Source organism: Chiloscyllium plagiosum, chromosome 13, assembly GCF_004010195.1.
Source record: "Chiloscyllium plagiosum isolate BGI_BamShark_2017 chromosome 13, ASM401019v2, whole genome shotgun sequence".
NCBI lineage: Eukaryota > Metazoa > Chordata > Chondrichthyes > Orectolobiformes > Hemiscylliidae > Chiloscyllium > Chiloscyllium plagiosum.
The window spans coordinates 46,339,017-46,353,461 of record NC_057722.1 but is presented as its reverse complement, the minus strand read 5'-3'; the positions used below and the strand labels follow the sequence as shown (position 1 = coordinate 46,353,461).

General features: G+C 40.2%; 1 protein-coding gene across 2 annotated transcripts in view; it reads left to right on the top strand.

Annotated features, from left to right (window-relative positions):
* Window positions 1-14,445, top strand: part of dis3l2 (DIS3 like 3'-5' exoribonuclease 2) — a 300,765-nt gene that overhangs the window by 68,033 nt on the left and 218,287 nt on the right. For both annotated transcript variants that reach the window (XM_043702288.1, XM_043702289.1), the window contains one exon: window positions 2,042-2,297. In XM_043702288.1, coding sequence (XP_043558223.1) covers window positions 2,042-2,297 — 256 coding nt within the window. The remainder of the gene's footprint in view (window positions 1-2,041; window positions 2,298-14,445) is intronic.

The following is a 14,445-nucleotide window of genomic DNA, read 5'->3' as shown; positions in this document are numbered from 1 at the left end:
ACCAATCACACTTTCCAAGCCCACTTCCTCCTGAATGGGCAAGAATAGCAGGTGCACATAAGTACCACCTTCTGTAAATTCCTGTCCCCACAAGACATCCTCTGTTGGAATTACATCACTGTGCTTTCGCTGGCGCTAGGTCAGCATCTTGGAATTCCCTTCTTAACAGCACTGCACATCCCTATGTTCTAAGGACTAATGGTTCATGTAGGCAGCTCAACACAACCTTCTCCAGGACAATTAGTCATGCACAAAGTTTTCATCTTCTGCCACAACCTCTCAACCTAATTTTTACCTGTGCTTTGAATTGTAGAACTTGCCCTCTAACCAGTTCATATTTCTCCGCATGCTTAGGACCTCCTTTAAAGCCTGACATTTTGCTTTTTGGCATCCTTTTGGCTGTCTTGTTTCCTTTGTTGTACTTTCCTTATATTTTGGCTTTTGCCAATACCAGTCTAAAGCCATTATTTCTGGTCACCACTCCAAACTCTGTTCCTGGACTACCAATTCCGTCCCTCACCTTGACAATAGCCTGAGATTGGCTACCTTGATACCACATTCAATCCTAAGATAAACTTCCATCCTTGTAATAGTGCCAACACTAAGATCACTTTCATAACATTGCATGGTGTTATTCCATCTAAACTCATCTCCTGCTCAAAGCTTCCTTCATTCATTTGTTGTCTTAAGACTTGACTACTTCCATGCACACTTGGCTGGTCTCCCACATTCAAATTTGAAGTCAACTTACTACTGGTAAGACACCACTTGTGTCTTAACTAGCAATTAGCCGAGGCCCATGAGGCCTGAAACGCCCTCTATAAAGCTCGCTTCCTCATTTCCTTCTTAAAACCTACCTCTTTGATCAGACTCTAGTTATCTAATCTAATTTCTTCCTTTTGCGGCATGATGCCATACCTCATTTTCTAATGCTTCTGTGAAGTGCCTTTTGGATTTGTCATTATATTAAACGTTCCAAATAAATATAGACATTTCTTCTTCGCACCGTGCCCTCTTGTACATCCTCAGGTATTGATGATCTGATTAGCAGACAAATTTATGTCTCTGCTGTCAAAATTAATTGTGCTATCTTATTCTACGTTTGAAATGCCGTTTGTTTAATTGCAATATTATAGGCAAGAATTTTGAATGATTTGATTTTGTTTATTGACTGTCTCCTATGGAGCACTTAGCTTAGTTGGCTAGATATCTCATATACTATTCAGAATAATATCAAGAGTGCAGGCTCAATTCCTGTTCCAGCTGAGGTAAACTTGGGATCTGCCTCTTGTTTGAGTGGAAGACAATGACAAACTACCATTGAAAGAAGCAACCAATAGTATTTCTCAGGTTGAAGCATCAGCAGACCATGAGACAAGGAGCAGGCTTGGGCAGAGCAAATAAATGGTCTATTAAACAGTATTTTAAACAAGGTGAATAGATGTGCAGCTGGAAGTGCGCAACAGGTCAGACAGAATCCAAGGAGCAGGAAAATTATTGTTTTGGGATGAAACCCTTTGTCAGGACTGGGAAGGCGGAGGGGAACCTGAAAATAAATAGAAGGAGGGGGGCTGGGGAAGGGTAGGTGGGATGGTGATACGTGGATGCAGGAAGGGGTGTTTTGTGATTGATCAGTGGGAAGGGTGGAGCAGATAGGTGAGTAGGAAGATTAGAATAGGTCAGGGAGATGAGGAGGAGGGTTCAGGCTTGATACGCGATAAGGCTCGGGGAAGAGGGACTTTGAAGCTGGTGAAGTCAGTGTTGAGGCCATTGGGCTGTACACTTCCCAGATGAAATATAAGGTGGTGTTCCTCCGTTTGGCCTCACTCTGATGTTGGAGGAGACCAAGGATGGACGTGTCGCTGGGGGAGTGAGAGGAGGAATTAAAGTGGATGACAACCGGAAGGTCGGGTTGGTTAGTGTGTACAGTGCACAGATGCTCTGCCATCCTTACTGCTTCCTAGTATTTTAATCAAGTTGGTGCAATTTCGCTTTTATTACTAATGTGCAGAATCTTCATGATCTTTATATGTTTTTCCAGATCATCATACCTGATGGAGATGGCTCAGAAGCTAATACAATTGCTCAATCTGGTGTACTTGGTACAGTTGATAATGTTGCCTGTGAGGATCTTCCAGCTCAGGATAAAGTTAAAATAATCGAAACCAGTCCTGATGTAATTATTGAGGAGCAATATGATGACAGCCAAGTTGAAAGCGAAAATGAATCGAGTGATTTGCAGAAAATTGTAGATGGTGGAAGTGTGAACAAGACAAAGTTCAGTCCTTCAGATAATGGTGAGATTATCATGGTTAATTAATACATTTTTATAATTTAAAACATGGTTGTATTTTGGGCCCATGATTTATTTCACACTAAGAAGTAAATAGGAAGATGTTGATAATTTTGTGTTATTTTGGTATTGCAATTAATATTGGAAATACTGCAACCTATTAAGTGGCAATTTTCCTTTAAATGTCGAGCAGATTTTAAGTATACGATAAATATTCTGATTAATTTGTAGTTATTTATGTTTTGACATTATTTTTGACATTAATTCAAGAGATTAATATTCTTATGAGCTTAGTCTGTTTAAGATATTGTTTACTTGGACTGTGAACCACATATTACACTAGAACTTAAAAAATTAATCAATATTTGGACATTTTAATGAAAACAAACCCTTGGAAATAACTCTGATTATCAATTAGCTTGATTATAATAGTGAGAGGTAACATCCTAGACAGATGGTATCTTGAAATAGTTTCCAGTAGTAATCACATGCATTGAACTGACAGTTGCTATAGAATGCTTGATTGATACTTTGCAGTTTGGTCTCTGGATTTCCTTTCAAAACTTCAGCCAACAGAGCTTTGGAATTTATTTGTACAATCATCAAAATGTCAAGTATTCCAAGTGGTAATGACATAGTTAGCAAGTTAACAAGATACTTCATAGCTTTGGAAGAGATTTTGTTTGGGTAATAAGTAAATTTGATGTGTGACTTCTTCCATAACTCAAATGTAGTAAACAGGAAATGCTACCAATGTGCAACAAGTGGAGGGGTAAAAAACACAGATGAGCACAGTATAGAACTTCAAAAGGGTATGGACAAGTTGGTGCAGTGGATAAATTGCTGGCAGACAAGGTTCAATGCTAAAAAAGTGTGGTGATGTATTTTGGTAGAAAGAACAAGGTTACTACTATAAAGGATATACAGAGCAGAAAGATCTGGATGGATATGTGCATTAGCCATTGAAGATGGCGGAACAGTTGGAGAGCAGTTCATAAAGCATTCAGTATTGTAGGCTTTCTTAGTAAGAGTAGAGAGTAGGGAGATATGTTGAATCTATTGTTATGATCCCAGCTGATGTTAATACTGGACAAGTCACATCTCAGACTGATGTCTGGTTTGATAGATAATTTTTGTGTGGCTTTAATGAGGTTGTTACTCACTGAAGCAATAAACATGCAATGTTGCAGATTTGTTTTAACAATAAAATATTTTATGCAAAAGAAATAAAGATCAAATGAACTAAACTATCTGTATGTAATACAATGATAGTACATAACCAAAAGTGTAATGCCATTAATCCCAACAGCATCTCTCTGCCTTTCTCTATCACACATAGGATTTGACACAGCTGTAGCTTCAGTTTCCAGGTTGTGAAAATTTGATGGTCTCTTCCTTGATTTGTTAAGGACCAGCCTGATCCCCTCAAAACCCAACTTTTCCAGTTGTTTTAAGCAGATATATAGTGGATATACCAGGAGTGATGAAGCTTGTCAAAAACCCTCAGTTTTAAACTAAACAGAATTTATTTACAGAGTACCCGAATGAAACAAACAGGAACAGAATACAGAATAACTTAACCTATCTGAAAACCCAACAGACTATCCCAACTTAATGATGCTGTTTGAAATGCCTTCAACAGTATCCATAAACACCCCCTTGGCAGTAAAGATAAAATCAAACATGGCGTCTTACAGGAGAGAGAGATGTCAGAGAGATTCAGCATGGAGCAACTTCCATGTAGCTGTTTCTTTGACCAGTAGCCTAAAAAAAACCGATTGCTTGTTCTGAACAGCCAGACTGCTAAAACCAAAATAAACCAAACCAGAGAAAGTTAAAAATCACACAACACCAGGTTATAGTCCAACAGGTTTAATTGGAAGCACACTAGCTTTCGGAGCGTCGCTCCTTCTTCAGGTGGTAGTGGAGGGCTCGATCCTTACATACAGAATTTATAGCAAAAAATTTAGTGTGATGTAACTGAAATTATACGTTGAAAATTTGATTGTCTGTTAAGCCTTTCATCTGTTAGAATACTGTGATAGTTTCACTTCTTTCATGTGTAAATCACAAAACCTTTTTCTAAAAAGTTACATTTTTTAAAAAGCTAACCTGAGAGTGCAACTTTTTAAAAAAAGGTTTTGTGATTTACACATGAAAGAAGTGAAACTATCACGGTATTCTAACAGATGAAAGGCTTAACAAACGATCAATTTTTCAATGTATAATTTCAGTTACATCACACTGTAAATTTTTGCTATAAATTCTGTGTATTAGGATTGAGCCCTCCACTACCACCTGATGAAGGAGCGACACTCCGAAAGCTAGTGTGCTTCCAATTAAACTTGTTGGACTATAGCCTGGTGTTGTGTGATTTTTAACTTTGTACACCCCAGTCCAACACCGGCACCTCCAAATCAAAACCAGAGAAAAGTTGAGTTGGGAGAACTGGTCACTCTCCTTTCAGTATACAATTTTTTTTTCAACTTAAAAGCCTCTTTAAGTAGATAAACACAGACAAAATGGAGCCTCTGTCTTTACAGCCCCTCTGATTAAAAACCCAAGGGCAACCTAACCTTGGTAAATGAGTAGCCTCATCACACGTCCCCCTTAAAAAAAACCCATCTATATCCAAAGCTCACTCCATTTTGAAATCTCTTAATCTTATACTGTTAGTACACTACGCCAACCATATACATTACATTGACTATAAACATGCAAACATAGACTGAAACAGAATGTAGTAGTATATTTTACTCTCGCTACTGAACGTCTCTATTTCTCGTCCAAGTCTCGACAATGCATTTGCAATCACGTTTTCCCATCCAGCCACATGCACAATTTTCAAATTAAATGGCTGTAACAACAAGCTCCATCTAAACAATCTAAAATGTTTGTCCTTTAATTTCTCCACAAACTTCAATGGGTCATGATCAGTGTATATGATCTCCAATACATTATTGGTAACGTAAACATTGACATGTTATAATGCCAACACCAAGCTCAAAGTCTCCTTCTCAACTGTTGACTATTTCTGCTGGTGAATGTTCAGTTTCCTGGAGAAACAGCTGACAGATCTTTCTACCTTTGCATAGTCTTCTTGTAAGAGTGCAGCACGGACACCCACATCATTCGCATAGATAGTCACCTTGAATGACTTGGTGTACTTAGGTGTGGCTAACACTGGGGCAGTGGTTAACACAGTTTTCAGGTTGTCAAATGCCTTCAAATGCTGTCCACTGAAACTTCTTGCCTTTCTTTAGTAATTCAATGAGTGGAGCAGCCGCACTGCTAAAATTTGGTATGAATTTGGTATAAAGTCCACTCAAACCCAGGAATCGTAGTACTGCTCTTTTTGTCGATGGTGTTGGAAACTCCCCAGTTACCTTTGGTTTTGCATTCCATGTCCAATATCATGGCCCAGAAAGGTGACTTGGGCTTTGGCAAATTCACTTTTAAGCCTGGTTTATCACCAAGCTTGCCTCCTGAAGTCAATTGAACAATTTGGATAAATGTTGCAGAATGTTTCTTCCATGTGTGACTAAAAATCACCAGGTCTTCTAAATGTATGACACAATTGGATAATTCAGAAATTACCTTATTGGCTAGTCTTTGAAATATGGCTGGTGCATTTTTCATACCAAACAGCATGACTTTAAATTGATACAGTCCATTTCAATACAGCCGTTACGAAAGCTGAAATTGTCTTTGCTCTTTTGGACAAAAGTACCTGCCAGTACCCTCTGAGCAAATCAAACTTAGAAATATAAGTTGCTTATCCCACCTTTTCAACACGGTCTTCCACATGTGAAATCAGATCTGCATCAATCTTTGTAACCGTATTGACTTTGAGATAGTCCATACATAACCCGTTGGGTACCATCTGGTTTTGACACCATACTATAGGTGAGCTTCAGTCACTGTAACTCACTTCAGTTATGTCATCTTGGGGCATGTGTTCAATCTCCTTTTGAACCTGTGCCAACTTTGGAGAGTTATGCTCATAAAGATGTTGCTTAATCAGAACAGCATCGCCTATATCTACATCGTGCATAACTAGATTAGTACTTCCCAGCTTACTTCCACATATCTCCTCATGAGATAGCAATAACTCTTTCAGGTCATTTCGATTGTCATCTGGAAGGTAACTCAATAATTTTTCCCAGTTTTTGACAACTTCCTTATTGTCCAATTTAACTTGAGGAATGTCCAGTTCAGAATCCTCTGAATTTGGTTCCTCCTTCGGTGTTGTAACCAATAACACAGTCTCCTTTTGCTTTCCTTTCCTGTCAAAACACCTTGTGAGCATAGTCATATGATACACTCTTGGATTTCTTTCTGTCTGGATTCCATATCAAATATTCCACCCAACTCAATGTTCTTTCGACTTGATAGGGTCCACTAAACCTTGCTTTTAAAAGTTCACCTATCACTGGAAGTAACAGTAACATCTTAACCCTGATAGCAAAATTGTGAGTTTTTGATTTCTTGTCTGTTTCCTGTTTCATTGTATGCTGTGATACTTTTAAATGCAGTCTAGCCAACTCCCCTGCTCTTTTTAACCATTCCCTAAAACTTGACACACAGTCCAAATATGTGGTCTCTGAATTCTAACTTAGCAATTTCTCCTTAATCAAGTTTCACAGTCCTCTCACTTCAAGCCCAAAAACTAATTCAAATGGACTGAATTTGCTTGACTTAATTTTGTGCATCTCTGATCGCAAAAAGTAGAAACGGAATTCCCATATCCCAATCATCTGGATAGTCTTGACTATAAGTCCTCAACAAGGTAGTTAGTGTCTGATGCCACCTTTCTATTGGGTTTGAATTGTTTTTTCCTAAGCTGTCCATAACTTCCTTGAATAATTTTGATGTGAAGCTTGACCCTTGATCTGATTGTTTCTCTGTAGGTAATCCATATTGAGTGAAAAATTTGAGTAACTTTTACAATTCTTTTAGCTGTAATATTGCATAATGGAATGGCCTCTGGAAATCTGGTGAATGCATCCATTATTGTTAACAAATACTGATTCCCTCTTTTTGTTTTAGGTAGGCGTCTTACACAATCAATTAAGTCTCTTGTAAAAGGTTCCTCAAATGCAGGAATAGGTATTAGAGTTTCAGGTTTTATTACTCCCTGTGGTTTTCCAATTACGTAACATGTATGACATGTTTGGCAAAATTCAACTACAGCCTTGTGCAGTCCAGGCCAGGGCGGCATGGTGGCTCAGAGGTCAGCACTACTGTCTCACAGCGCCAGGGTTTGATTCCAGCCTCAGGTGACTGTCTGTGTGGAGTTTGCACATTCTCCCCATGTCTGCGTGGATTTCCTCCAGGTGATCCGGTTTCCTTCCACAGTCCAAAGATATGCAGGTTAGGTGAATTGTCTATGCTAATTTGCCCATAGTGTTCAGGGATGTGTAGGTTAGGTGCATTAGTCAGGGGTAAGTATAGGATGAGGGAATGGGTCTGGGTGAGTTGCTTTTGGAGGATCAGTGTGGACCTGTTCGGGCTGAAGGGCTTGTTTCCACACTGTAAGGATTCTATGTATTTTAGCTTGTGTTTTTCTTGCCCCCAAATGTGACCACCTGCTGATCGTGCACGTGCCACCTGCAATAACTCCTGTCTAGAACCCACTGGCAACACGACTTGCTGAACTTCAGCCTATTTCTCATCTGTCTGAATATGCGATGATCCCATTTCCTCATTAAGACATCATTCTTAAGATAGCAGCATTCAGAGATACATCTAGATTCTTCTGTGTATGCGTTTTGATACAATTGGTGTAGTTTCTTCTCTTTTTGCTGTAACTCAGTTAATTTCTGTGAACAATAGATGTCTGGTTTGTCATCTATCTGCTCCTGGTTTGTCTCAACCATTTGATCAACCAGTGCCTCTACTAATTCCACTTCAACTTTGGCATCTGTATTCTTTGATCTCTCTTGTTTCCACTGGTGAGTTTGTGATCTCATTACCACACAGTTCGAAAAAATCCCAGGATGTGTGTCCTGTAATGGTTTAGTTGCCTGAGTTTGGACTGGCCTTTCAACCGCAGTAGGTGGCACTCCTACCCTTGAACCAGCTTTATCGTTAGCAAGGAAAAATTGTATTCCTGGAGCTGAGAGTTTAACCAGTACTTCTACCATGACTTCTCTACTCTTCACTCTATGTAATTGAGTGCTTCTTGTCTGGCACCTTTTCTGGCAGTAGTCCTTCAGAGGTACATATCCTCTCATCTATCAACATCAAAGACTGAGAGGACACTCTATCTCTTAATATTGCAAGCTCTTTACCTGCTGCTCCTGGCCTATGTGAGTAAATTTACCTTCGCAGATATATGGCTTAAGAAGATCTGACACTTCCTCCTTAACCATCCTCCAACCAGGGTGTACATTCTTGTACAGCTTTATAGCCTCCAATGTGCTTTCCAACAAAACTCACTGACTTATCCTGTTTTCCTACATTTGGCTTCCCAGTGATTTTCATAAACTACCAACACTGTAATTTCATGGGCCTACTTTATTGCAGTGAAAACACAGGAGCTTTTTATCTTCTCTATTCCCTTCAAGGGTTTCCTTTTTATCCTATAGTAAGTTCTCCTTATGATCTTCACCAATATCTACCTTTGGCTTACTATATGAGGATTTCTCTTTCCCCCAATTTCTATCTCTTACAAATTGAAACTGATGTTGGAAGCTAAACTTTGATTTATGAACCAACTCATAATCATCAGCTATTTCAGCTGTTAATCTTGCTGTTTTAGCTCTCTTCTTCTACATGAGTTCTCACTACTTCAGTAAGTGAATTTTTGAACTCCTCCAAAATAATCATCTCTCTGGTTTGGTCTATTTGTAATGCCCTTGTCTACCTATCAAATTACTTTGTTTGATCCTTTCAAGCACAATGTTGGTTTGACTATGGTCCCGCCTTAGATTCCTGAAAAGTTGTCTGTCGGCTGCTGGCGCAAGCTCATATGCACTTAAAATGGCTTTCTTCACCTCCTCATATGCCCCAGATACCTCTTCTGATTGTGATGCAAATACCTCAATAGCTTTACCTACATGTTTTGTTTGGATCAACAAAATCCACATGGTCACTGGCCACTGCATTTGTTTATCTACCTTTTCAAATGAGATGAAAGAGGCTTCCGCATCCTTCTCATTAAATTTAGGCAATGATTAGATTAGATTAGGTTCTCTACAGTATGGAAACAGGCCCATCGGCCCAATAAGTCCACACCGATCCTCCGAAGAGTAATCCACCCAGCCCATTCACTTACCCTATGTTTACCCTTGACTAATGCACATAACACTATGGGCAATTTAGCATGGCCAGTTTCACCTGACCTGCACATATTTGGATGCTTGAATAAATTTAAACAGATTCTTATCCGAACTGTGGCTACCATGGGTTTGTTCATCCTTACTAAGTTACCTTCATCTTCATCCTTTAAACTGACTTTCTTGTCTAAGTGCCAATTTCTGAAGTTCAAACTCTCTCATTTCTCCATTTATCTCTTTTCTTTTTGTTCTGCTAAAGTGATTCGTTCTTTTTCTCTTTCCTCTGCCTTCAGTCATAAGTCAAACAGTTTCATTTGTTTTTCTTTTACTTTTTTTTTGCTTCTAACTCAAGCTGATTCATTTTCAATTGAAATTTAGTCATCTCCAAAGATTCTGATGGTGGTTCCAAGAAATTTAAATCTGAGCTATTGCTGTAATTCTCTCTCCTTTCCTCATGGAAGAAAGCAGCTCCAACTCCAGCTTGTCTGCAAACTCCAGTAGCTTTTCCTTGTTCACCTTTTGTGAAGCCGGCAGAGTCACTTCTCCCACCCCCATAAAACTCTTAGTGACTGAAAGAGTCGTTGCTATCCCAAGAAGTGTTCAAATCAACTGAATTCAACATCCAAAAGAAAAGACACTTTGAATCCAGCAACCCTAACCCAATTTGGAATTATAGAACAAATCCTGCAAAGTGCACCCAATCTGTTAAGGATAAGGCCAGACACCCTCAAAACACCTCAAGAAGGTAGCCCAGACCCTACCTTTTCTAGTTGTTTTAAGCAGGTGTAAATTGGTTATTCCATGAGTGATGTAGTTGATCAAAACCCCTCTGTTTTAAACAAAACAGAATTTATTTGCAGAGTACCAATTGAAATACAAACAAAAGAGAACAAAATACAGAATAACTTAACCTATCTGAAAAGCCAATGGACTATCCTAACTTAATGATGCTATTTGAAATGCCTGCAACAGTTCCCATAAACAACCCTTGGCAAAAAGGGTAAAATCAAACACCAGCTCTGACAGGCGAGAGAGAGATGTCAGAGAAATTCAGCATGGAACACCTTTCATGTCGCTGTTTCTTTTGAATTGCCAGCTAACAACTGACTATCAGCCTCAAAAACAAACTGACTGCTTGCTCTGAACAGCCAGATTGCTAAAACCAAATCAAAACAAACCCGAGAAAAGCTGAACTGGGAGAATTGGCCACTCTCCTTTCATTGTCCAAGAGTTTTTTTTAAACTTAAAAGCTTCAAGTAGATAAACACAGATAAAACAGAACATCTGTCTTTACGACCCCTCTGGAAAAAAAACCCAAGGACAACCTGACCTTGTTAAAGAAGGAACATTGTCACAGATTTGTCACATAACCAAGCCTAGACTTTTTCACCTTTATAAAACCTCTCCAGAAGTTTATCCACACACCTCTGGTCTGGAACTTTTAAAGTAAATTCCTTATGCTAAGGAAACCAGTTTTTTAACCATCCAGAACTACCTTCTTTTCTCAGAAGCCACTGCTTTACACATCTAGCTTTAGCTAAGAACCCTGCAGAGCTCCTCAAACTGGAACTAAAAAGTTATTTTCCAAACTGTGGGTATTTCCCCCAAGAAATCATTGCAAAATAAAATCAGAATGTTCTGTCTGCAAACTTAATGCCTAGACTGTTTACTTGTGAACTGTCTCAATGTAAACAAATTACCAAGGGCATCCAAAAAACACACACTCAGACTGCTTTTAAATAGAAATCCCCATGGCTACAGGAGTACTTACATGCTTATCATTAAACTCCTTCAGACACTCAGAAAACCCATTTGCCAATAGTTCAAATTCAAAAATTTAAACTAAAAAATTAATGATTTTAAAAAATATGTAAATCACACACCTTACCTCTCACAATACAAGATATTAGTTACAAATCATCCGGAGTATTGTGTATGTTTTTTGGCACCACACATTGGGCACAATATGAATGCATTGTCAAAAGTACTGACGAGGTTTATGATAATGATTCCAAGGATGTAAAACCTCATTGATGAAGATAGATTGGAGAAGTTGTGGCCTTTTTTCTTGGAGGTGAAAAGACTAAGAGGGGATTTGATTAAAATTTTCAAAATTGTGAGGGACTTGGATACAGGAAGAAACTGTTTCCACATGTAAAATGGGGAATTGGCAGAAGAATGACACTTAGTCATCATGCTTGTTTGGAAAGCCAGTGCAGACACCATGGGTCAAAGGACCTCCTGCACTGTAGCAATTCTGTGAATATGTGAACAGACTACTCAAAAACCTTCAAAGGTAAGAACTTCAGAAATAGGAATAGAAGAAGATAATGCAGCTCATCATTCAAGATGTTCATGACTGACCTTGGGCTTTAACTCCACTTCCCTGCCCACATTCTATATCAGTGAGAGACTAAAAAATCTACCTGTTTCAGTCTTAAATATATTCAATGATTGCACACCCACAACCTTGTGTGCTGGAGAGTTCCAAAGATTTACAGTCCTTTCAGGGAAGACATTAATTTTTCTTTCAGTTCTAAATGATCAATCCCTTAACCTGAAAGTTGGGTTCAGTGTGACCACCATTGCACCACACACACACACTCACACACGCTCCCACACTCACACTCACACACGCTCCCACACTCACACTCACACACCCTCCCACACTCACACATGCACCCTCTCACAGACTTAGACCCCTTTACACTCTTACACACACATATACACTCTCTCTCACAGACACTCACATTCCCCCACCCCAGACACACACACAAACCCACATGCACGTATACACATATACATTTGTGGGGTGAATTTGTACTTGCAGAGTTACATTGTACTTTGCTCAAAAACTGCATGATTCTGTTAATTCATTTTTTAGATTAGAACCAGTCTAAACATTATGGCACAGACAGCAGTACAGAGGGAGCTAACACATTCAATACATTGTCTGGGCTGACACCAATTGTTAAAGTTAACCTGAGAATGTAACTTTTAAAATTTTTTTTGTGATTTACATATGAAAGAAGTGAAACTAACATGGTCATTCTAACAGATGAGAGACTTAACAAACGATCGAGGTATTTTTCAATGTATAATTTCAGTTACATCACACTGTAAACTTTTGCTATAAATTCTGTGTCTTATAATTGTGTCCTCCACAACCACCTGATGAAGGAGCAGTGCTCAGAAAGCTAGTGCTTCCAATTAAACCTCTTGACTATAACCTGGTGTTGTGTGATTTTTAACTCTGTACACCCTAGTCCAACACCAGCATCTCCAGCACCGTGCCCCTTTGTTCTAGATTTCCCCAGCTACGAGAAACAACATCATAGTATATACCCTATCAAGCCCTTTGTACTCCTGGGTGTTCCAATGAGACCACTTTTCATTTTTCTAAACTCCAAGGGAACATAGACACAACTTACTCAGTCTCTATAATTAATCAGCCCTCACACTTCCAGAAACAAATCTGGTGAACCTTTGTTATACTACCTGCCATGCAAAATTACACATACTGATTGAGGTGTGATCTCAACAAAGTTCCATGCAATTCTTGCAAGTCATCATTATTCCTCTTCCCCTTCCACTGACACTCTTATTCGTGTGGCTGAACCAGTCCTCACCTTCAACAATTTCTCCTTTGAATCTTCCCACTTCTTCCAGATGAAAGGGGTAGCCATGGGCACCCGCATGGGCCCCAGCTATGCCTGTCTCTTCGTCAGCTATGTAGAACAGTCCATCTTCCGGAGTTACATTGGCACCACTCCCCACTTTTTCCTCTGCTACATTGATGACTGCATCGGCGCCATCTTATGCTCCCACGAGGAGGTTGAACAGTTCATCAACTTCACCAACACATTCCACCCCAACCTTAAATTCACCTGGACCATCTCTGACACCTCCCTCCCCTTCCTGGACTTCTCCATCTCCATCAACGATGACTGACTCAACACTGACATTTTTTACAAATCCACCGACTCCCTGGATTACGTCTCCTCCCACCCTACCTTCTGCAAAAATGCTATCCCATATTCCCAATTCCTCCACCTCTGCAACTGTTCCCAGGAGGGCCAGTTCCACCACAGAACACATCAGATGGCCTCCTCCTTTAAAGATCGCAATTTCCCCTCCCACATGGTTGAAGATGCCCTCCAACGCAACTCATCCATGTCCTGCTCCTCCGTCCTCGAATTCCATCCTCCAACCACAACAAGGACAGAACCCCCCCACCCCCCCGGTCCTCACCTTCCACCCCACCAACCTCTGCATAAATCATATCATCCGCCGACACGTCCATCACTATTTCCCTCCCCACCCCTATCTGCTTTCCACAAAGACCATTCCCTCCATGACTACCTGGTCAAGTCCACGCCCCACCCCCACCCTCCCCTCCCGGCACCTTCCTCTGCCGCTACAGGAATTGCAAAATCTACGCCCACATCTTCCCCCTCCCCTCCGTGCAAAGCCCCAAAGTAACCTTCCACAACCATCAGAGTTTCACCTGCACTTCCACATGTCATTTATTGTATCTGTTGATCCCGATACGGTCTCCTGTACATTGGGGAGACTGGACACCTTCTCACAGAGCGCTTCAGAGAACATATCTGGGACACCTGTACCAATCAATCCCAACGCCAGGTGGCCGAACATTTCAACTCCCCCTCCCACTCTCCTGAGGATATGCAGGTCCTGGGCCTCTTCCACCGCCACTCCCTCACCACCTGACTCGTGGAGGAAGAACGCTTCTGCCTCGGGACCCTTCAACCCCATGGCATCACCAGTTTTCTCATTTACCCTCCCTCCTCTCTACCCCAGTTCCAACCTTCCAGTTCAGTACTGTCCTCATGACCTGACCCACCTGTCAAT